At 35.9% G+C, this 25,512-nt stretch overlaps 1 protein-coding gene across 5 annotated transcripts in view; it reads right to left on the reverse strand.

Annotated features, from left to right (window-relative positions):
- DNAH7 (dynein axonemal heavy chain 7) overlaps positions 1-25,512 on the reverse strand; it is a 224,646-nt gene that overhangs the window by 79,246 nt on the left and 119,888 nt on the right. For all 5 annotated transcript variants that reach the window (XM_057503726.1, XM_036927893.2, XM_036927891.2 and 2 more), the window contains 9 exons: positions 24,884-25,010; positions 23,437-23,656; positions 18,196-19,068; positions 16,010-16,239; positions 12,718-13,048; positions 10,030-10,376; positions 8,455-8,635; positions 5,973-6,158; positions 445-608 (listed from right to left, as the gene is read on the reverse strand). In XM_057503726.1, the coding sequence (XP_057359709.1) occupies positions 445-608; positions 5,973-6,158; positions 8,455-8,635; positions 10,030-10,376; positions 12,718-13,048; positions 16,010-16,239; positions 18,196-19,068; positions 23,437-23,656; positions 24,884-25,010 (2,659 nt within the window). The remainder of the gene's footprint in view (positions 1-444; positions 609-5,972; positions 6,159-8,454; positions 8,636-10,029; positions 10,377-12,717; positions 13,049-16,009; positions 16,240-18,195; positions 19,069-23,436; positions 23,657-24,883; positions 25,011-25,512) is intronic.

Raw genomic sequence — 25,512 nt, forward strand, 5'->3', positions numbered from 1 at the left:
CCCTGTCAGCCCAGGACCCAGAAATATATCCACATCATTTAATCTAGTCCCACACTCAGGAGGCACTAAGAATTTGGAACACCCAGACCCATGGCCATCACCAACCACTGCTGTCTGTACCTTTCATTCACCTGCAGTATTTTATGAGAATAAAAATGTTGGACTTCATTTACTGCATGGTAAGGTTTTGCTCTATTTGCTAAAAATTGGTGGAAAATTGAGCAAAAGTCATCTGAGCTTTTTACTTGTTTACTAGTCTCCAATACTCAATTATTCCAAAATTAACAGGAGAAGAAAATGACTGCTCATATTTAATTTAGCTAATTAAGTAAATATTTTCTTCAATACTGTAAAAGTTTACTAGCTATAATTGTTAAAAAGGTACACAGACAAATAAATCTACTGATGAAAGGAGGTCGTTTTTGAGAAAAATATTTTCCTTACATTATGATGATTCCATTATCAATGGAAAATGAGTCAGAAGGTAACCCAGCAATATTCCAGGCTTGAATCATCACTGCTTCTCCCAGGGTACCCATGAGAGAATAATCATCCGAGCAGGGGATATTTCTTCCTTTACACAAGTTTGTCCACTCCTTGATTTGGTTCTTCAGGGTAAACACAGAAAATATAAAAATGAGGCCCGAGGTTATCAAACAAATACTTTATAAACTCATCAATTACATTGTATTCATTGAATTAGCAAACCATTGTTGAGATTCTACCTCAAAAATGTTTTGTGTCTCTCTTTTTTACAAATAAAATTATAATTTAGAAGGTCTACTATGTAATCAAATGAAAATCAATCCTACCCAGTGTTAAGATAAAGTTATGACAGATCACTCAATAATAAAGTCATAATTTTGCATCCGGAAAAACTAATTGCCAATTGTTTTTCTAAAGCATCACTTGACGAAGTAGTTGGAGACCATCATTTTCTACATTTTTTATTTAAATTACAGGTATCCCACAAAGTTTGATACAGTATTATGGTACAAAAGTAAATCCAATTTGAACTAATAGGGGACAAAGAAAACATTTGTTTCTGGATTTCACATTCACAGGAGGAGTGACCAAGGATCAGGACACATACTGGAGTTTGGAATACCTGACCCGGGGCATGGTTTGCAGGATGTCAGGAAACAGAAGGGTACTTTAAGCCCAGGTTCAGACTCAGAAAGCATAAGTCAAGATCCAGTTTGATGTTACAGATCAAAATGTTCAAAAATGATGAAAGACATGACCAGAGAAACAATAGGTGAGGAAGAGGAATGGGGGCGGTGGAAACACATGTGTCGACACCAGCCCACGGGCAGATGGAGATGCTGTGTGCGAAGCGGTGCTTCCTGGGAGGGCATGGTGGGCACTACTGTGTCTCTCGGGCTCCTGCTGAGAGGTTTGAACAACATTCCCTTAGGTTTTCACACAAAAGGCCATGACAATTTGTGGGGAGCTGATGGCTTTCATGACTTCGATTATCCTATTATTTTGTAGAATGCTCCACAATCGCATCTATATGATGTTCCCGCATGATTCAAGTTAAGCACCTTTGGCAGGAATATCACAGAAATGATGTGTTCTCATTGCATTCCATCAATGGTACATGATTTCAATGAGTTCATTTATTGACGACATTGATCTTTTACTCGTTTAAGATGTTGTCTTTCAGGTTTCGGTCTCACAGTTTTATGATCTTAGGTGTGATTAAAGCTATTTTGGATGGTGGGACACAACACAAAGACATTCAGCTAGAGGAAAGACAGAACTCTTTGCCCCTTACAGCTCCAAATGAGAGAAAGCTGCTACATAGGAAGCTGCACCCAGTTACAGGGTAGCAGTAAGGAGGAGGTGCAGGAGGCAGTTTACATATGGAAAGCAGAGTGGGGTGTGGTTGGTGGGTTTCATGGGCTGCCTGGGGATTGGGTATTATTTTTTTGAGGGGGGATTAGGTATTTTGAATAATTCCACGGACACGGTGAAGAAGGGTGTTACGTATCTGGGGGCCTCTGGAAGTTGGATGCCTGTTGTAACCTGGAGTATTAGAACCTGCTAAGGGAAACGATTGGTGTGAAGGCTTAGCAATATGCCTGCAAAAGGGAATTCAGAGTTCTTAATCATGATTCAAAACCAAGTTAAGCCAGCACTTGTGAAATATTGTATTACAGCTTCTCCACTATTAAGTAGCTCTTTTCTCCTTTCCCTTTGTAATTAATAAGAATTTTGTAGGGAGATGGTTTGTAACTATATAAATACTCTAAGTTTTGTCAGGCACTCATTTTTTTAATTACTCAGTATAGATTTATTTTTCATCCATCACCACACACAGCTGCAAAATATTCTTCTTGTGGTAACTTTTAAGATTTACTCTCTCAGCAACTTCCAAATATACAATGAAGTATTAACTATACTCACTATGCTGGTCATTACATTTGCATGACTTCATTTTATAACTGTCTATTTATTCCTTGTGACCCCCTTCATTTTGCCCACATCTTTTCCTGTTTAATTCAGTGAGTTATAATAGGATACTATCAGTATTTATTGCCGATTGAGCTAGCAAGAGTACCTTTAAGCTAATCCTATGTCCCTTTGACATGTCCCTATGATTTTTGGGGGCATTTTCTTACTCTTGCTCAAAAAAGATATTTCAGGCTTATCTTATAATCAAATCTAGGTTAACCCAGGATAATGTTCATATTTCAAATTCAGCTGATAAGCAACATTAATTCCATCTGCAAAGTCCTTTTGTCATGTAATGTAATATGTTCACAGGTGTAACACTAGAGGGCAAATACTGGGGGCAAAATCTTGCCTTTCATGAGTACTAAATAGCTCTCATCTGGCCTTTTTGTCTGGTTTGGTGGATAACAGAAACAGGTGGTGTGGCTATGTAGGGAGAGGGGACAGAGTTTCCAGTTTGGCTTCTGCCTTCTAGTACGCAGCTACTGATGGCATATTTTGATCTCTCTGTTGTCAGGCTATAGGTTGGCCTGCAGACTTTGCAGGGAGATCTGAAGGTTTTCTCAGATGCAGCTTGATGCTGGTATAGGTATGATAGCTAATAATATGGGGAAGATGTAGAGAAAATGAAAACAATATTTGCTATGGAATGCTGTTTACAATTGGCAGGTACAGTACGTTATCACAGATGAACTCTGGATTAGAAATTTAAGTAGCTGAATTATATGTCTACCAGGGTGTAGCAGCAGAGGATAACTGACATGAACATGAGAGACCCTGAGCACAGATTTCAAAATACAGGCCAAGGGCATGGGCTGGCAACCAGGTGGTAAGAGATGGTGGAAATGAAAAACTGACCCTTATGGGTGACATCTTGATAAAAATAATAACCACTACTATGAAAAGAGTTTTGACTTCGATTATTGGCAGGGAAAAGGTTGCTTAGAAAATTCAAATCAGTTCAACTCCAGGGTGTGTAGGAACTAACAGCAGGATTTTTTTTGGAGATTGGTATGCGCGCTGCAGCTGAAGTACTGTGGGCCCAGTTATCCTAGGAGAAGTAGGATTTTCTACATTTTATTTATGAAGAGTACCAGAAACTCTATAAAAAGTTTGATGACTAATTGACAACTACTCAGATTCAAGCTTGGAGGGAAGGGATCCAGCTATTTATTGAGGACTCTTGGTATCTAGAGACTTAGATGTCAGAAAAGAACCAAAAGTGTTGTAAAATCTTTTTGTCTTAGTTGGGTTTTCCAGAAGCTGTCACTGAGATGATGATCTACGTGAAGTGATTTATTAAGGTAGGGGTGCTAAGGAAGCAGTACAAGGACTGACAAGAAGCCAAAAAGAGGTGAGGGACCAGCCAAAGTTCTGCAGTGGGTGGCTTCTGCTTGGTCCTACACGGAGCATAAGTTATTCCCTGGAGGGGGAAGGGAGACACATTCTCTTGTTCGCACCTCTGTCAGTCCTTCATTAAGGCCTGCCCTTTGGGAAGTAAGCTCCGTGCAATTATAGCTCTCCAAGCACTAGCAAATTGCCTTCTAAGAACCCAAGGGAAGTCTGCTTAAAAAAATAAAAAATGTTCATGGGTGCTGGTTGGTGGACATGAAAGCACAGGAGGCCAGGAGGGTATCCGGGCAGAACACTGAAGCTGCCTTATGCTTACAACGGATTGGGAAACTTTTGATAGGGTGTAAACTGACAGCTTCCCTGATGTAAGAAATTAGAGAGAAGGTAACAGTAGAACACACAGAGTGAATTCAGAGGAACAGTGACATTAGAGACTTGTTAAGAAAAGTAAAAGCCTAGGTTGTTATAGTGAGACAAGAAAGGGAAAAAATTGCCTTCAAACCTTCATGGAGATGAGATGGGATGGGATGATGTGGCTACCTGAATCAGGGTGGGGGAAATGGATGTCATTTCACAGAGGGAGCTGCGAGCTTTGGTTGCACCCTGTGTCTAGCTTGAATGTCTCTTTGCATCTTTCAATGAATTCCAAGGTCTCAGTTCTGGACCTCAGTGCTCCTTTGAAGCTCTTGTGTGTGATCTGGGCCCCTATCCTGATAGAGGCAGGTAACTTTGGAATCAGCAGGATGCCATGCCCTGGAACGAGTCTGTCAGAGAAGGCAGGGCTGGGAGGAGTGCTACTGGATGGTACACTTTCAGCATGGCACTGGAATGCCAAACAGGGGTATGCTGGGGACCAACAGAAAAGGGTAAGGGTGGCTGCAGCTCCTTCCATTGTTCCAAGTTCATGTAGGAGAATAGAAAGAGCACTAAATTAGAATTTGAGCAACTACAAGTCTCATTCCTGCTCTGTCATTAACCAGCTTTGTAGCACTGAGCAACTCTCTTAATCTTTATAAGCCTCGGTCTCTGAAATTGCAGGGCAAACAAGTCTATTACTAGGCAAATCAGGTCATGGTAAATGTTAACTATTTCAACTATAAGATTTTAAGGCTGTAACTGTAGATGTTCATTCAAAGATACAAATAAACAGACAAAGCTAAAAAGAATATGAAGGTCATGGACCAGGACAAGGGCTACTAGATCCCCAAAGACACAAATACCATCTATGTGAGGATTTTAAAACAGTTTGGTCAAAAACAATCAAACAAGCCAAAACAGTGGCCACCAAGAATCAACTCGGCTTTTAAGGAAAAGCCCTGAAGTTAGGTAAGGTCCAAATGAGACCATGTGCAAGTTAATGCTTTATAAAATGATCAAGGTGAGTTACCATTTACTCTTTCCTTACTTGACACCAGAAGCTATTGCCTAATGTTTTCAACTTCTCTCTTCTCTTGTTTTGATCATTACCCTTTTCTTTTTCTCTTAGTTCTTTTAATTTTCCTATATTTCTCTCCCTGCTTTGACAAGGCTGTGTTCTAGGTTGGATTCCAGTTCAAATTTCCTAAGGAAACCAAAAAAAAATATGCTGGGTCTCATTTAGGAAGTGACTGAAAAGTGGAAGAAAAAAGCAGGGAGAAGAAATAGGGTTAGAAGCTGGGTAAAGGAGAAGACGGGAAAAATCCATCAAGGGGGTGGGAATTCAAAGCAGGGGTTGGCCTTTGTTTTCTGAGAAGAAGCCACTTATCAGTTGGGTTTTAAATCATGCTACCTTTTCCTCCTCTGAAGTTTCAGTCTCTGAAGTGATTTGTTATTGAGACTCATAGGCACTAGTTGATTAAACACACACACACAAAATCCCAAGACCTTGATACTTGTTTAGAAATTGAAAATTTATCATTAGGGTCAACTGTTTCATATTATTTATCAAAGTAGGCCTTTGTATTTCTAAAGCAATTTAATTTTTAGAAGAGTATTTGATATAGCATCTTCTGGCTATCAAGCCAATTTACAGAATAACTAAAATACACAATTAGAAATCACGTGAAGACATTTTGCTCCTTGTACATACAAAAAGCAAACAAACAAAAACCCCTAAGATTAATGTTGGGTGTAATGGGAGAGTCAGGAAGAGACCCTGGAAACTGACTAGTGTTCCTCACCTGCCGATAGTTAGATGTGAAGGCTCCGAGGTAAGCGACAACTCCTGAGGAAATGAGGATATCACCTGTCAGGTTGATGTACAACTGCCCCAGCTTTAGAGCTGTTTGGCTCCATCGAGTTTTCTCACCCCCAAGGCCTCCAATCAGCTGCTCAGCTCGTTCTAGCTTTTTGCTACACAAGTCAACCTCGAAAATGAAAGTAAGCTTTTATCAACATCCACTAGCACAGGTTCAAAATTCTGCAAGATTTTATTCTCCGAGATGAATTATTTTTTCAAAAGTTACACTTCTCCTTGGAACTTTTTAACTCGCTAAAAGAAAAATGTGAGATATTTCACTACGAAAATGAGAAACTCCATGTTTTAGAGGCTTTTTCATAATGAAGTATGTGCTTAACGAAATTCATAATGGATATTTATCATATAATATAAAAATTAGCTCTCCTTAAGGAAATGACGTATGAGACACTGAAAATTAAGTAATAAAAGACATACTCTTGCAAGTATAGATGTTTTTCTTCCATTTTATATTATATATATAGAAATCTAAGTGCATTTTATTTTAAATATTCTATGAACGTTTCCCCTCATTTAACTACGGTTGGTTTAATGATAATTTTAAAGGTTAAATGTTTAAGAGTTTCAATAATTTATGCTTACTTACAAAGCAGAATTTTCAACTTGTTAGATTGTGTCAACCTACGCAGACACTTGCAATTAACCTTAAGTTAGGACATCAGTCAAGAGCTGAGAGCCTACTTTGTGAATAAGACTGTCAACCAAATTTGATTATACATAATTAAGCAGTGTGATTAAAAAAAGAAAAAGGGTAATTGTGAAGGTGGCAAACTTGGCAAAAAGTCATTTCAACTCACACAATAGCAATATGTCAGTAGAATGCTGAATTATTTTGATTTAATTTTAAGTGACTTAGCATCACTATTCTTGGACGAAGAAAGATTAAGTAAAGGTTAGCTTAAGAATCAAAATGAATAATTCACATGAAAAGAGGTAAATAATTGATAAAAGTAGAGGCATTTAGGTTATTTTGGAATAAGAATTTGGATTATACTTTTTCCTAATGCTATTAACATTTGGTTTTAGATTAAAAAATATACATTAATTTGTCCAAAGACAGGTTTAATAAAGCAGAAGATATGTAATTTGTAATATTTTTGATGCTTCCTAAATTTGGGCTTTTTCTTTTAATTTTTCTTCTTTTAATATCTTCCATCTTCCTAGTTTCTTTCTTCAACCATTCTTTCAACAGTGTTTATGATAAACTGGGTCAGGTCTTGGACTACAGTAGTAATAAAGGTGCTATCAGAAAACTACTATGCAAAAATATTTTAGCTAAAGATTTCTCCTCCAAAAACAGATTTTTAGTACACACATATGCATATATTCATATTACATTATCATAATTGTGAATATTTTATCATGAAAAATAAAAATTTCAAATGCACAACAGAGTTGAAAAATGTTTGCAGTGAGTAACAGTATATTCATCTATTATATTATTTAAATTAAAAGTGATCACTTGGAAATAATGCCACATAATAGGTCACATTTCTAAAAATTAGCACAATGCTATATATTTGTACAAACACAGAATTTGTGCACGTATTCTATAGAAAGAAGCAGTCTGGTACTGTGGGAAAAAACATAGCTATTATAGTCAGACTGCCTGTGTTGAGATTTAGCCTTAATACTTAGAAGCTGGGCTGATCATGGGCAAATTGCTTAATCTTTCTGTACTTGTTTCTGCAAAGTGTTGCAAGAAGATTACCTCCTCCAGAAGGCTATTGTGAGAGAATAAATGAGAAAATACATACTGTTGTCAGAACAGTGCCTTGAACATAATAAGAACTCAATAAATATTGGCTGTTATAAAATATTTTGATGATTTTATGAACATAATTGGATTTTAGCAGTTAATTTTTGCAAAAAGTTATCCCTGTGCAAGTTACAGCAATATTTTTAGACTTAAAAACATTTTCAGTGGACATGGTGTGGTTTTGGGTATTGAGTTCAAATCTCAGTTCTTCCTTAACTCTGACACAACCTAAGCCACTTAATATTTTGGTTCTTCATTTCCTTACCTATAACATGAAGAATGATTTAAATAATCAAGCTCAGTATTCCAGTAATCAAAGGCAATGATGATGGGCCTTTGTTTTTCTTTTGGAGGGGTAAGGGCCCAGAAAGTGAATACTTTAGTCTCTGTGGGCCAAAAGGCAAAAGAGAGGATATTATATAGGTACTTTTATAACCATGTGGTGTGTAATCATTTAAAAATGTCAAAGCCATTTGTTAGCTTGTAGTCCATACAAAAATGGGCAATGGTGGATTTCGCCAGTGGGCCATAGTTTGCTAACTCCTGACCAGGAAGAAAACAGGATTGATGTTCTGTGCTAGCATGAAGATCCTATTTATTTACAGTAATTGAGGATTTGCCCATATTTGTCTCTATTATCACATACTTGGTTTTCCAAGTCGGCCTTCTTTTGTTTATTTAGTTCGAGTGTGTCCTGAAGCTTAGCCAGCTTGGCCTGAACTTCGTGCAGGGCTGCCTGCTTCTTTCTAAGACTGTCCATGGCGATTTTAAGCTCCCCTTCAGCTGCGGCCAGTTTTATCTTTTTGGGAGCTACTATTTTTGCCACTCTGCAAAAAGTAAAACCAGAATGTTAAATATACATTTAATATTCTAGTGCAATTCCTATCACTGAATTTACTTTTCTATCCTTACTATAACTCAAAACACATTTTTATGGAAAACATGTACTGATGCCTATATTCTGTATTTCATCTACAAATCAGTCAAACCTGATGCCGGCACATTAGAAATGGTTATAAAATAGATACCAAATATGCATAATGTTTTCATATAAGCAGTTTTTTTAACCCAAAATATGTAATTGTTGCCACTGTGAATACTGGTGGTTTTGTAAAAGGAGACTAACATGTTCATTTAAAATATTACAGTGTCTGTGGGAACTAGCCTGATTTGATAAGGCTTAATTCTGATAAGGAGAAAGTGAGGTGTTTTATCTATGTCATTTTGCTTAAAAAAAGATTAGAATATACCCTTAACTAAAATGAGCCATCTTATAAATATGCATATTGGTAATAAAAGGGACAGTAATAAGGATGGATATAAATTTTCTTATATCTGGAAAATGGAGTCATGTTATATTTCTAAACAAATGATAAAACAATAAATTAAAATTTATCATTAATATATCATTGTCCAAAACATACTTAGTGTGTTTTGTATGTATATATGCATAATGATTCAAATTATGAGTTTGAAACACATCCTGTAGTAGTTGCTTTTTGAAGAAATAAGCAGTAATTTTTACTATTTTGTACATTATATAAATAGTTCTCATACAAGCATCAAAAAAGGTTTCTTGTCACACAAAGAATATATATTATACCAGTGACTTTCAATGTGGTTGAAGATATGTTTCCTCCACTTCAGGGAATCCATGAGGTCCTCCCTTGTCCATTTAAACATCTATCTGTGTGAGGCTATATTTTCTTCACGTGCTTCAATCAACACAACATATTGCAATAGACTGAATGAAGAAGCAGACTTGAGCATCTAGCTGGCCTTCTATTGGCCAAGTATTAAACAGATTTGCTACAATATAAAACACCACTACACTTCTCGCAATGTTTTTTTGTGGAAAATGTAGTTTTTAAGAGAGAAAATAATTTATGTTAACATATAATCTTTTTATTGTCACTTTAGTTAATCAGTACTTTTGAAATTCTGTTTTTATTTCTAATATGGTAGATAAAGTTTTTGGGGTCAGTCTTCAATAATTTTTAAGAGTATAAAGAGTTCTTGAGTCCAAAAAAGTTTGTGTCACTACATTACACTATTTAATTGGTATGGTCTTGCCTTCAGTAAATACATAAACACATAGCATGTTTTAGGCATGATTTTCTGAAAAGCCTCTCACTTGCATAGCGTTTAAGCTTTACGTTATCTAAATGACCAAACATGAACATAAAACATATCTATTAGCTGTTTTTCTGTCAGTACTTACTTATCATATGAATCCATTGCTATGACCCATTTGCATAGTCCTTCAGCTGCTGTGGACGCATTTCTAATCTTCTCTGGAACAAAATCTGGATTTGGAATATAATTTTTTCTTATGATATTCATATAAGCTGGAGGAATGTTGTCCTTGTCATATTCATGAAGTGACTGTAGAAATCGAATGTCACCAAGAAGTCTCTTAGCTGGACCCCAGAAATCCTCTATTTTTTTCCCTGAACCTGTTGGGTCAGGGATTTTGTCAGCTTTGATGCCTTTCAGGATACATATAGCTTCCATAACAAGCTTGACTCCAGCAGGGGGACTCTTCATAGATTTTACCACCGTGATGTCCTTGAAACAACAACATGCAAATTATTAAAAAAAGAATTGTTTGTTTATGCATGACTTGTAATGGCTCCCATTTTCAAACCAAGCTGTAGGATATAGAAACTGACTCCATTCATTGGGTAAAAATGGTAACAGTGATAGAATTGTGTCAAAAAACATTAAGAAGTTGGTCCCAAAGTTAAAGTTAAAAACAAAACAAAACAATGGGAAGATGCCCTATGTGAGATTACTTGTGACATGAAGTCGCTTCAAAAACACATAAAAGAGAGATTTGGCTGTTACAAATTAAGTTTCATTGGTACCTAAAAACTATAAAAGTAACATATATGGGGTATGATCAAAATAGGGACAACAGATAAAGAAGTGCAAACTTCCAATTATAAGATAAATTTGTCATGGGGATAAAAAGTACAATACAGAGAATATAGTCAGTAATATTACAATAACTTTGCTTGTTGATAGATGGTAAGTAACTACATTTATATAAGGTGAGTATTTTGTAATGCATTATAATTGCTGAGTCACTATATTGTATACCTGAAACTAATATAATATTTTATTTTTCAACTATACCTCAATTAAAAAAGAAATTACAAAGAACATTTGTAAAAAAAAAATTAAGTGGCTAACATATAGTAAGGACATCTTTTTAAAATACTATGGCACCATCATTATTCACCTGGATTTCAGCAATGGGCCCTGTTCTTGCTCCACTTAGGTCTAAAGCAACAAACAAACAAAACTATAAAAGAAATAGATGCAAACACTAGAAAAATACAAATAAGTTATACATATGAAGGTTTCCTGTAATCCCATAATATGTAGTTAACTACTGTGATCAATTTCATTGATATTCTTCTATATCTTTTTCTATGTGTATATGCTACAAACCAGTGTATGTGCTATATTTCAACCAGTGGAATCATAGTGTACATACCATACATGATGTCTTAAAACCTATTCTATTTCAATAATATATAGTGAACATTCTTTCATGCTAGTAAATATCTGTATCATTTTTAATAGCTGACAATCTTCTGACATATAAACATAATTCTTATACCCTATCTATGCTTTTTCTCTATTTTTTACTATTATAATTGCCATGTTGAATCAAGGAATTTATGTCTTATATTTTTAAGGCTTTGACACGTATTGACAAATTGTTTTCCAGAAAGTATATAAAGGTACCTGTTTTACTACATACACCCTTAACAACACTGATAGGCATTCTGATAGGCAAGATAAATCTTATTTTAATCTGTATTTCCTTAAATACAAGTGAGGCAGAATATATTTTCACATACTTATTGACTATTTGTATTTCTTCTCCTGTAAATTACTTCTTTAAATTATTTACTATCTTATCTTACAACTACCTTTTTTCTTGATTTGTAAGAGCTTTTTACATAGAGGTATATTCTTCTTTTGTTTGCCATGTAATTCAATTATTTTCCCCCAGTGCTCTAGACTTTTGTCCATGGTGTTTATATCAAATAAAATGTGTTGGTTTTTAGTTACTAAAATTTATAACTTAGAAAAGTTATTGATTATGAAAAAAAAAGAGTATCCAGAGCATACATATTACAAATAATATTGCTTAGCTTTTTTCTGATTTCTCTCAAACCTAAGAAATCTTAGTCTTTTCCAAGATTATAAACATGATCTACAACTATATTTAAATTTCAATCACTGTGAAATCTATTTTGAGGAGAGTGTGAAGAAAGGATCTAACACTCTCCTACCCCATCCTAAAAGTTTGGCCAAGAATCCTAACACTATTCATTTTAAAAAATTCACCCTTATCTTTCTTGAAGTGTTCCCCTTTCACATCTGAATTTCTAATATCACATTTCATCAAATCTAAAATATGCTATTATAAAATATAACATTGTAAGTTGTATAATTATCTTATGTATGGCTTAAAAAACCCACTAACAAACATTTCATATGATCACATCTACCCTAAGGCACATCCCAGTCACAAAAGTGTGTAAGTATTAAAAAGATGCACCTTAGAATCAAAATATATACTTGGGTCTTGTTCTTCTGTACATTACTGTAGCACAAGGTTGTTAGGAAAAGGTTACAGAAATAAGAGTTGCTTTATGATAGGTTATAACATTTGTCAGTTTTCCTCTTTTCCAAAATTATCTCAGTAATGCACAAGCATTTCTTTTTTTCAGGTGAATTATGGAATCCTTTTGCCAACTTGAAAATTATTTCAGTTGCTTTAAATATAGAGACTAATTTGGAAACACAGGCTAGGTTATAGCACACAACGGTAAGTCCTTTCGTGAGCTACAATGACATGCTTCCCAGCAAGTTGTGGCAGTGCTCTTACCTGTGCAGTGAGAGTATCGAGGGCAGAAAGGGCTGACTCTAATATAGGTAGGGCCCCTGCCAGGTCAGTGTCACATTCGTCTTTGATGGCTTTAGAAGCCATAGCTTGTTCATTCGCTACAGTTTCATCAGCTTTTACTATCTTTTCGGTCTTGGCAACTTCTACAGACTCCCTCTCAATGATTACCATCATTTCATCAACCTCTTTGCTAGCAACTTTTAACTGCGGATGTAGAGCTTCCAACTCGAGTTGCATTGTGGCCACTTGAGACGCAGCAGAATCCAGTTTATCCAAGCCCACCTCATACCTCTTCTTCATTTTCATTACCTCACTGAAAGCAACAGTTAGAACAAGGTTACTTGTCAGGTTCGGTATCTTATTTCAAGGAAAAAATTTAAGTGTTCTGGAGCTTTTCAGGCTTTTTTCCAGGTATAACCAAAGGAGTAACCTGAAAGATTTTTGCATATAGTAACAATTTGTGAAAAAAAAAAAAGAACTTCAGAACATTGTATTGTGTACATTTAAGAGCAGATAGTGGACACAATAACATGGGTGATTGTAGTAACCACATTATTTTTCATGTGAAACCTTCATAAGAGTGTATATCAATAATACCTTAATTAAAAAAAAGAGCAGATAGTATGTCTGGTTCACATTTGCATTTCCAGTACTTTGCACAACATCTGGGCATATAACAGAAATTCAGAAGTTGTTGTATTTATTATACACTAAGTATAAGGCAAGGAGCCTCATGTATTAAAATGAATGGTATACCTCTACAATTAGTCACTTTGGGAAGTTTATTCCAACAACCATATTATTCCTTACCGCCTTTTAATAATCACTTCTTTTTAATAGACTTCAGTGTTGAAAATATATTATTTTGAATGTTGCTAAAGGCGGCAAACGATTTTAAGATGTATTCAATATCTTGAAATAGAAATTTTTATTAAGACAAAAGTGATATAAAAATAGACAGTGAAGGTCAGCATACTTTTTGTGCAAAATGATTACAAGGTAATAATAACTGATTAGGGATATAATATTTTAATGTACTTTAGCTTTTTATCTGTATTCATATATGTTCTATAGATAATTATACATTTTATGTAGAGAAAACTCTTCTACTTTATAATTTGCTTCACTTTAAATATTTGATATACCATAATGTTTGAAGTGACACATTTTAGAACCTCTCCTTCAGAAAGTAGATAGGGTAGGTAATGAGGCAGTGTACTTGTCTAAAGGCAAAAGCACACTCTTCAGCTGAGTGCTTAACTGGCTTGAGCTGGAACAGGTAACCAGGAGAACACCGAAGATACTGTCACAGGGGAAAAGGACCATTTAGAAGTGAGGACTTGCCACATTTTGTCATGTTGATTCCCTCTAGCAAACTAGCTGACAGGAATGGGAAGTGAAGGGACTGGATACACAACATTATCTGTGAATTGGGTTTCAGTTGAAATCTTTCAGAGCAAGCACAAGAAAGGTCTCACTCCTGCCAGCATGAAGCAGTTCCAGTATTGTGGTTCCTCCCACATGACCCTTTGCCAGTTAAAATACTGGTTTCCTGGAAGGTGACCTGATCATTCACTTCTAGGTTTAGTACTGCCTGGCTATAAAATGATCTGAAGGCTTTTGCTATTAAGGGAAGAGTAACCACAGGACGAGAATTCTAGTTGAAGTAAAGCAGAATTTTTTTTTTAAAAGAGGAAAATTGTAAAGGCAAATAAGAATACCTAAAAATGCCCAGAAAATGATTTTTGCAACCTTCCTATAAGTTTATATCTTATTTTCATAATCGTTCTTTCAGTTAGAATGGCCTTAAACATTGTGAGTATGCAAACAGAAACTTAAATGATTTCCAAATTTTTGATCCTCCTGGATGGGAAAATATGAGGGAAATAAAGTGCAAGATTTCATTAAGTTAAAGATCATAAGATCTTCATGGAAGATAATTATTTTGACAGCCAAAGACATGATAAAATTCAGCCAAGCCATGTAATAGACTGGGGTAAGAATTGCAGGTTTCACTAGATAGATGGGAAAAATACTAATGGTATGATTCAACGGTATAGACCATGGTGAGTAGGAAATACACCTACACAGAAGGCATTACAATACTCACTATAAGTACAGATGAGGAGGGTGCTACCAGTAGCTGGGTAGCATTCTGGACAATAAGAGAAAAGGCGCTTCAAAACACCTGAGATAGTGGGTTAGCCACAGGAAGATATAGAAATAACTATAGTTAATATGCAAAAACTAAACAGTATTAAAATTTGTGTCAAGGAATCTAGAGTGTTTTAAGTATTATTTTTAATATTTAAAAGAATTTGTCCTGCTAGATTAATAGATCAGCCTTGTAGTCCAGTATAAATTGTTACTGAGCAATAGGTTTGTGTTTTTAAGTAAAAAATCTCATTAAGTTTATAAAGAATATTCAAACATTTAAAAGAACTTAAGACTCACTATATTAATTTTTAGTTATATAAATTTAACTTACTAGATTTTATAAATTATGTAAGTACCTAGGAAAGTTTGATTTGTTAAATCAGACACCAAAGGGAAATAAAAACTATTAAAAATTACAAGGGCAATGAAAAAATTTATTTAACTTTTTGAGTGTGACCAAACATTAGTTGAAGACCCTCTTAAAGGTGATCACTAAAATTTCTAACTTTCTAACTTTCTAGCTTAATGTTCTTTTACATTTCATAATATATTAATTTTTAGAACCAAAGAAAAATTTGAGTAAACTTTTCTCCATGTAAAAGTCAGCCTCAAAATTCACATTGACACATTCTATAGTACATGGTCTTGCTGAAGTGTATGTTGATGTTATCAAATGGGAGTTGATTTAAAGAAGGAAAGCTGACGAGGTATATTGAGTGGCTGTCTCTGGGTTTCAGCTGTTTGCTACCAAAAGAGGAAATTTAATCTATTATCTAATTACTTATCAAACAAAAACTACTCTTAGGTGATATTTACTCAATATCATTGTCAAAGTGTCCTGGGGCTTTACCACAGATCTGAGTGGCACACTTTCATTCCTTCAAAAAACATGATTATTCATTCACAGTGTGCTATGCAATACATCTGTACAGAAGAATAAGACCGGCTCCCTACCCTAAAGACAGACGACTGTGGAGTGAATCATTTAAACATTTACAAAACCCACAGATATGTATATGTATGAAATAAATATCTATTTTATCATATCCATGTCATGCACACACAAATATTTTTAAGCCCCCATAGCCTACTTTGAAATATGAAATTTCATCTTTACCTTCTTTTCTTTTCCAACAACACTTTGAAGGTAGAGATTAATTCAAGATAAGAGGTAGGCGTCACATAATTGTATCTCTGAAGTTCAACATAGAAGGATGTTGATAAATCTACAGTAGAAGTGTGGAAGCTCTTACACATGTCAATACAGCCTTCTCGTATGTCCTCTGACATTTCAATTTCTTCCAAGAAACGTGAGGCGACTGCCTGCAGTGCATCTTCAGGCCATGACTAAATTTAAGATAAATGCTTTAGCACTTGATCAAAGTTATCAGTAAAAATTACTATTGCAGTCTTTTACAGTTTATGGATGTTAGAAATGGAGGGAAATGGATGGGGTGGGACACACTTTCATGAGGAGCTCCCCCCCATCGGGTACTCTCTTGCTTAGAGCAAGAGCAGCTAGTACACATAATAATAAATCTTCATGGTTTGTTCAAGGGCTAGAGAAATTGTTCATGAGCACTGCAGGGACAAGGAAGAGGAAAGGAACTAAACTTACAGAATGTTCATTTCTGTGTGCATTCACTGGTATTTCCTCATTTAATTCTTCCAATAGTTCTCTGAAGTAAACATTACTATCTTTTCCCTAAACTCCAGAATTATATGAACAACTACCTCTTTGATTTCTCTTATAGTCATCTTAAACTTACCAAGTCCAAAATGTTGTTCTTATTACCCTCAAAATAGTTGCAGTCTTCCCCGACTTAGTAAACATCACTATCATCTACCCACTTGCTTACATCAAACACAGGAATCTTCACTGGCTCCTCTCTTCCTCAACCTACATCCCCACAAGCAAGTACTATGGGCACCAGCCCTAGAAGAGTTTCCAAATCCTCTCCCTTTATTTTATAGAAATATCCTCTGTTTCTACAACAACCATCTCAATCCAACTCCCTATTATCTTTGTGGAATATTTTAATAGTTTGTGTGCTCTGTACAGATGCCACAACGATCTTTTCAAAATGTAAGTCAGCTCATGTCACACTCCCCAATTTACAATCCTATGAAGACTTCCCAGTATATTTAAAATAAAATCCCAAAGCAGCTTGTAAATATCTACCAGGTCTGGCCCTTCCCACCTTTCTGACCTCAACTCTATTTCCCCTCAGTTACTCTGCTCTCATCACTGATTTTCTTTTACCCACTCATTCTTTGTATTTGGCCACTTACCTTCCCCAGTTTATTCTCTCTGCCCAGATTCTCTCAGTACTGGCACTTTTTGTCTTTTGTGTTTCCTCTTAAAGGCTACCTATTCAGAAAACCTTTTATTCACTATGTGCTGCTGTACATGATAGATTTATTTTTGCTAATTTGTTTGTATAAAGGAAAGTCAAAGAAAGGAGAAGCCTTGCCTATTTCATTTTCTTCTTCATTTCCAGCTTTCAGAATAACACTTGTTACAAAGGGTTCAATAAGTACGACTTGCATGGAATGCTTGATTTTAACAGGAAATGGAGGAACAGGAGGACTATATGAATTTTCCAAGATCAAAATGCTTTTGTGTTAGATCTCACTTATAGGATCTCTGCCACAGTCCACAGATTTCCTACCTCACACCCTGTTCTGTGCTTCCTGATGCTAAAGTTTACTACAAAACATCACTTTGGCTAATGGAAAGAGATTGGAGGGTGAGAAAAGAGAAAGGTAAGGATTTTTATACCCTCCGTTTCTTTCTAGCAGGAGATGAGTTCTAGGTCCTGGGTTCCTGTTCCTCTCAGGGAGTCCTACTTCCACAGCTCCAAAGTACAGTAACACTCTTTCCTCCTTATGCCTTTTTATATCCAGCTGTAGTAACAACTTCCTGCTATGTTCTACCACTTACTGATAGTTCCACCATCCCTTCTCAGTTCTTTAATCCTATCTACACCTCCATTAACATTCCTTTCATTCAACGTTCCGTAGTAAAGCCTTCCAGTGTGCTCTGTTTCCTGTCAGAACCCTGACTGATATTAAAATTTACACTAAAACTTTCTATAATTCATTAAGGTTAATGACTGTATACATTAGTCTAAAATGCTTTTCTAGTATGATGATTCCTTCAATTATCATTTCATAAAATACACTACTGTTGATCAGAAAATTCTACTAAACTACATTTTGGGGGAAGTCTATAAAATAAGTCATGATGATGATGAAGATTCAACATTTCTAGAAGTCTATCTAAAATTTACATGTCAATACCTGAAACCAGTCAATGGTACAGCAGTTGACAAGAGCAGGGAACTTTCTAAGACGAATCCGAAATGTATCTCCAATGGGACTCATGGCGAGGACAACATGCAGTTGGTTGCGGCAGCAATCAATAAACATGTTGAAAAGAGCTATGGGGCTTCCATCTGTTTGTTTGGTTTTATCCCGTTGGCGATCTAACTGACGCATCTTATCGCATATCTCCTGCTTCTCATCTAATGCAAAGAGATTTGGGATCTCCCCAGCATTTAGCAGATTGTTCACATCTTCCAGAAATGACTCCCTTTTAATCTGAGTATCTGTAAACAGGAAGACACCCTGCACATCACCCTCAGCACACTTCCTTAAGATAACCTTTAGATCTTCATGCCACTCAGAGGTGCCATAGCCTTTGGAGATTTCAACCTGGAAAACTGCATAATCAGCCATGTGGGCAGCTAATCTGGTGACAGACTGCCTTCCACTCCCTCCAACACCAACCAGAAGAGCATGGCTGCGAGGCTGCTTCAGGATCCTGGAAATTCTGCTAATGTGTTCTATGGCAAATCGAAATAAGACAAGGTTCATGGTTTTTTTGCTCATATTATTGTATTCTTCTAAATGAGCTTCTACTATCAGCCGAAGATTATCTACACTTGCGACTTCTCTGTAGTTGGTATCCTCCCTTTTGGGATCATGGAAATCACAGAACATTAGGCTGCGTAAGTCATCTTCTTCCACCACTCCATCATTATCAAAATCCAAACCTTGAAAAAGCTCATGAAAATCTTCTTCCATGTATTGTCTCAAAATTTCTTGAATGTACTTGATAAGCCAACTTCTGTCCGCATTATCTAGAAGGCGATCATAATACACCCTAAGGACCTGCATAATAATTAAAAGGCAGCTTCAGGAATGGATCCTTCAATTTTTTTAGTTTTATTTCTGTGCTAATTTCAATATAAAAAGTACTCTCAGGAAATTTCTGTGGGTTTTATTAAAACCATACCTAAACAATCAAGACTGCCTCATAGTAGTTTATTTTAAATATTAATTTTGATCATATATATTTGAAATGATATGCAGTTATTTTACTTATCAATAATAAAGGAGCTTTGGGGGGACTAAAGTGTATTATAGAGATGAAAAGAGTATGGAGGACTAGAAAATTTTAAAAAAGGGCTGAGGTAAGTGACTTCCTTGACTGGTCACCCAGCTAGATCTGGGAACTGGAATCTAGGGTTTTCCAACTCCCTTGCTATGATCTTTCCTTTTTTCAAGCCAGATAACATTTTGAAAATCATTGTCAAATCAATATATATATATATATATTTTAATAAAAAGCTCATTTTCTAGAAATGGAGGGGATGTCTTAGGTGATAGGCATGTTTGTTTTGCACTGTGAGGACACGGTGAGAAGGCGGCCTTCTGGAAGGGAGACCCAGAGAACCTCACTAGAACCGTACTGCTGGAATGTTGATCTCAGACTCCTGCCAGAACAATGAGAAAATAAATACATGTTGCTTAGGCCACTCAGTCTGTGTTATTTTGTTATGGCAGCACTAGAAGAATAATACACATATGATATAAGCAGTGCATATTTTTGTCAGCAAAACTTCTGACATTCTAGGGAAATGACATAAACCTTTCTGCATCAGCTTATTCACCTACAAAATAGTAGTAGTAATGCCTGCCTTGCAAATCTCACAGATGTGTGGCAAAAAATAAAATGAAAACATATGTGAAAACACCCAGAATTCAGAAATACAATTACTATAAACTCTCTTAGAATCAGCCTAATGGTGTTTGAGCGTAATGATTTCAGTGTTTTCACTGTTGTCAAGCTGATGACATAACAGTGTTATCCCCTTTTTAGCACTGCTGGCTGCACAGGCAAATGGTATGATTGAAGTCTCCCCTCTACTCCAGCCAGTTCAAAAGCTATTTCTCTATAGGATAATCTAGTTTTCCAACATATGTCAATAGTCATGTCCTTGAACTGATGTACTGAAGACCTTGTACAATTTTCCTGTGGGAGAAGGGAATTAGACTGAGCCAACCTCATATACCAGGCATCAGGGCCTATGCATGAATCAAGTACGTTGTTATCTAGCTGGCAAGAACCTAAGACAAGTGTTTTTCAATATTGTCAAGATACCTGCATGGAATTATCTGTGCTACTTGCTAAAAGGTAGACTCCAGGGCCCCACTCTGTACCTGTTGACTTAAAAACTTAGAGAATGGTACCTGATATATCCTTTCATGTTTTTCCTTTTTTTGTTTCCTTACATAAAGTAAAAAAATCTTAAGTGTACAGCTCCAAGAATTTTCACACATTTATACACCCATGTAACCAAGATCAAGATACGGAACATTCCCAGCACCTTAGGTTCCCCCATTTTCACTTCTGTTGATACCCACTCTCCTCCATCCCCAATAGAAGACTATTATTCTACTGCCATTCCTTACACTTTTAAAAGCTGACATGTAAAATTTTCTATTATAATTCTAAATCATTGCAAAGGAGGTAATTTCTAGTACACTTATTTTGTATTTGAATGTTTGCACTTTTTGACTATTATGAATAATTCTGCTAATACATTCATATGATGTGTTTGTATGGACATATGTTTTCAGTTTTCTGGGGTATATAGCGAGGAATTGCAGGATCCAATGGTAACTATGTTTAACATTTTGAGGAATTGCTAAATTGTTTTCCAAAGTGGCTATTCCATATTACGTCCCACAAGCAATATATGAATGTTGTAATTCCTCCACCATCTTCTTCAACAATTGTTATTATCTGTATTTTTCTTGGGTTGCTTGTGCAGAATATCTATATTTAGCAAGCAAACCAAATGTTATGCACACTAACGTGCAAGAGCCCTGGAGAAGCCAAAGAGAATGTGAGATAGTAAGCCACTTTCACACCTTGAAAACATTTAGTGAAATTATATTGCCTCTTCTAGCTTGGTAAAAGTATCTGGAAAACAAAAAGATGCCTAGCATCTAATATATATTAGAGCCTAAGGAAATTTTGAGTGAACATATAGCACAAATTATACTGTTGAGTATAATCACTTCATACTTTTTAGAACCATTGAAAACAATGTGCCTAGCACTGTTCTCAGCCCTGTGGATAACTCAGTGAGGGAAAAAAAAAAATCTCTATTCGCATGGAGCTTGCATGTTATATGAGGGAGATGGACAATAAAGTTAAATGGCATGAAGTTGATAAATGCTGTGGAAATACTTTGGAAAGAAGAAAACTGAGCAAGTCAAGAAAGGCTGGAACTGCTAGTGGATTGTGAGTTATAGCTTCAATAGGGTGACCAGTGTGGGCCTCATTGATGAGAGATTTGATCAAAAGCAGAAGGAAGCAAGGCCAGAGGACCAGTATCTAGGGGAGGAACATTCCAGGCAGAGAAAACAGCCAGGAAGCCTGTGTTGAAGGACTGATGAGGGTGAGAGCAGAAGGCAGCCTGGGGGGAACTAGGGAAGAGGTATACACATATGATGTCTTTTGGGCCCCCTGAACTTTTATTCTGAATTCTTCCCAGTAAAGTAAGGTGCTACTGCAGGGTTTTGAGGTGAGGACATAAATTCATTATGGTGTACGAATATGAAACAGTCACAAAAATTTATATTATGCACTTCACTAAATGATCAAAAGCTTAACAACCATTGTCAAAACTCAATAACTTGACAGTCAAGACAGTATAGTATTGATCGGTTGGTCTATCTATATCTATCTATCTATCTATCTATCTATCTATCTATCATCTATCTATCTATGTATACCATCCCAAGTGACATAGCATGTTATATTATAGAAAGGCTGCTTTGCTTCCTCACTTTATGCACTTATTCAACAATATTTATTGAGTGTTGCCCTCATAAAACTTCTATTATAGTAGAGACGGTAAGTAAGCAAAAATTTATACTGTGTCATGTGACCTTCAGTGTTACGAAGAATGAAGCAAGATAAAGGATCAAGAGTTATAGGGGTAGAGATGGTCCACAGAGAGCTCTATGGTGAGGGGGTATTTGACCAGAGATCTTAAGGAGCTAAGTGGGCAAGACTTGTGGATAATGGGGAGGAAGAGTATTCCAGGCAGAAGGAATATCCAGGGCAAAGTTCCTGAGGTGGAGGACGCTAGATGCTTCTAGGGTAAGACTGGGCCCTTAACAGAAGGCTGCCTTAGGCAATGCAATGAAAAGGCTCCTCCAGTGATGTCATTGCATTCCTCCCCTCTTGCCTCTCCCCCTCTCCAGCTTTCAGCATATTTCTGTTACCCATGTGGTCTACCCAACTTAGAGCCTGTGTCCATGTCCAAGAATAGGGACTCCACTCAAGCAACTAAATGGCCTACAGTGGAGAATAAGAATCTTCAGATCATACTTTCCAAAGAATTAGATTTAGAGACTTTGCTGGGACCAAAATTTCCAGATGGAGTGGACATTTAGTTGGACATATATTTGAATGCATAAAGATTTAGGAGTTCAAATTATAGGTCTAAAAGCCCAAAGAAACAGAATTTTTAAAAGCCCTTTTGAAACTTAGGTCTTTGTGGCACATAGTTTTAACAGCAGCACATTCTCATTTCCTACATAACTACAGTATTAAAATCAAAAGAACTGTATTACTTGCATATTAAAAATGGAAGAACATTTTTCCTCCCACTTTCCCATATTCTTTGCCTATTTTTAAAATATTGAACTATTATTTTTGATGCTTTATTTTCTGTATTCTCTCCCTCCTATAAAGTTTTACAAGAAAACTTCAACTTGCACATACAGCTTCCGAAGAGAACTTAACATATATTTTTATGCAGTTTCTATGCTTTCAAACTTGGTTTGCTTTGAAGATCTTTTGGCACCTAGTAATACAGGTAAGTAATGTAAATAAATAGTCACTTCTTATGAAAGTAGCTCCTTAAAAAGTGTTCATCTCAAAAGTATTTGAAGCCAAACTAAGAGGATTAAGTCACTTAACAGAGACTGACCTAAAGTGATACGTACTTCAAAGTATCCTATAAATCAGCAGACATTCCTAAAAATAAGAGATAAAGGATTTTAAACATCATAAAATTTATTAGTGTTAAATACTTAAAAAAATTATCTGGACCATTGGCCTTCATATTGCCAAATAGCTGAATGCATTTCATCAATGAAAACTGAATTTCTCAGTTGCTGGGATGGTAAAAATCTTTGTTTCTTGCATAATCATATTTCAGTAACACAGAAATTTACCTCATGAACCCAAAGACGTTTAATTGCTTCTTTGGTTTCTGCTGTTTCAGGTCTTGACAAACACACACCCTGAATGACCCGAGATAAATCACGGAGGTTGAACAAGTAGTGTGATTTAGCTGGAGTAGGCAAGAGATTCTTCATTGCTTCTTTATACAAAGTCATTGTACCATTAACGATCTGTGTGGTCAGATCTAGAAAGTCATCTGGAAATTTATAACTTAAAAAAATTTTTTAAATAAAAGGAAAGAAAAATGTTAGCAAATACAGAATTATAATACCTAAGTGACATTTAGCACAACTAGCATAAAATTTTTATTCTAAATTGATTAGATCAATTTAGTTTTCAAAATTACCATTTCTTGCTATAAATAGAATTTTTACTTCTTTTAAAGCTATTTTGCATTCATTATTTTATTTTATGTTCAAAGGAACTCCATGAGTGAGCAGAACCAATTAACGGACTTAAAACTTTAAGTAAGTGAGCCAGCCAAGCAACCCAGATTATGTCATCTAAGTCCAGCACCCACTAGACAAATGTGTCCTGGCCTCTTTCTCTCCCATTCTCAATTGCATGTAGAGAGAATCTCTGAAGAGCATTTGTAAGATGGCTGTTTTCAGAATGGGAAGGAAGAGAATGCAAATTCAGAAAAAGTAAGTTAACAAGAAAAAGAAAAAGGAGAGTGAAAAAAAGAAAAAAGAGAAAGTGAAATAAAGACTGCCTCAAAAAAATGGGCCAAGAGCATGATTCGGGTAGAAAGCACATGGTGGAAGAGTATCCATTTGGAAAAACCTGCTGTCTTTAACGTGGCTCAGCAAGAAGCCAGCTGTCCTTTTCTGTCCTCAATGGACAGGGAAGGAATGACAATTTCCTGAGGATGGACACTAGGAAGCCAAGACTTGCACTGCCCTGGTTCCCTTGGTGCCCTGACTTCTGCAAATCTTGTGGAGAAGCACTGAGTGCCCAGAGCTAGGGAGAAACATTTCCCCCGAGTACACGCTCCAATGCCACACTCAAACCTGGACATGGACACCCCTAAGGAACTCAAGAGTCCTAGTGCAGGATATCAAGGTCAAAGGATACACCTGGCATATCTGCCCAGCATTAACTGCACTACTTGTGGTGAAAATTCAAAATACTGATAATCCCATCATGGACGTATTAAACAACAGAATGCAAACATTGCATAGTTTTTTGGGCTAACATTCAAAACTTCAAATAAAAAAAAAGGAAAAAGAGAAAGATACGCTGGCCCCTTTGTGTTAACTTCCCATCACTGGAGGTGGGAGCTGCAGAGAGGAGCAAGGTTACCTGTTATCTTTTTCCTTGTCTAGGGAGGCTTTCATGAAAAAGTTTGAGAAGCACTGCTCATGTATATGCTTCCAAAAGATTTTATACCCCTTAATGAAGAAACAAACAGATTTTTAAATGCCATACTTTACTTACCAGATTTTTAAATGCCAGGTTAAGATTCTAGAGAAGATTGTAAACATGGATTTATCACTAAACTCATTAATTGTTATAATATTGAAATGTCGCATGTATCGAGGAGTTATTGGATTTCGACCACCACCTAAATATTAAAAAAGAATAACTCTTAACAATGTTACTAGTGTATACTATTTTCCCCAATATTTTGCACCATAAAACAACTTGAAAAATGGACAAGTTCACAGCACGCAGAGAAGTTAAGAGTAATCAAATACTTGGGTAACCCTGACTTCAAAACAGTTTTCCCCTCAAACTCAAGGTGTTGTTTTCCAAGTTGAATTATCTAATTGAGTTCAACTAATTAGACATAATCTTGGGTCAGGTCTATTTACTAAAGGAAACAGACCAGACAGAGAAAGCCAGTGGCCACCTTCTCCATGACTCATAGCCCAAAGCAGTAAATGCTACATGTCCTCATTACAATATTAAGATACAATATTATGCAATATTAATATAATATACAATAGTTTAATTATATATATTAATATAATATACAATATTTCTTTCTTTAGAAAGAAAGAAAGGAAGAAACCCTGGTGAGCCTGACTGATCAAACTTCAGGGTCCTTCCCATATGGCTGAAAT

The sequence above is a fragment of the Manis pentadactyla genome, chromosome 6, assembly GCF_030020395.1.
Source record: "Manis pentadactyla isolate mManPen7 chromosome 6, mManPen7.hap1, whole genome shotgun sequence".
NCBI lineage: Eukaryota > Metazoa > Chordata > Mammalia > Pholidota > Manidae > Manis > Manis pentadactyla.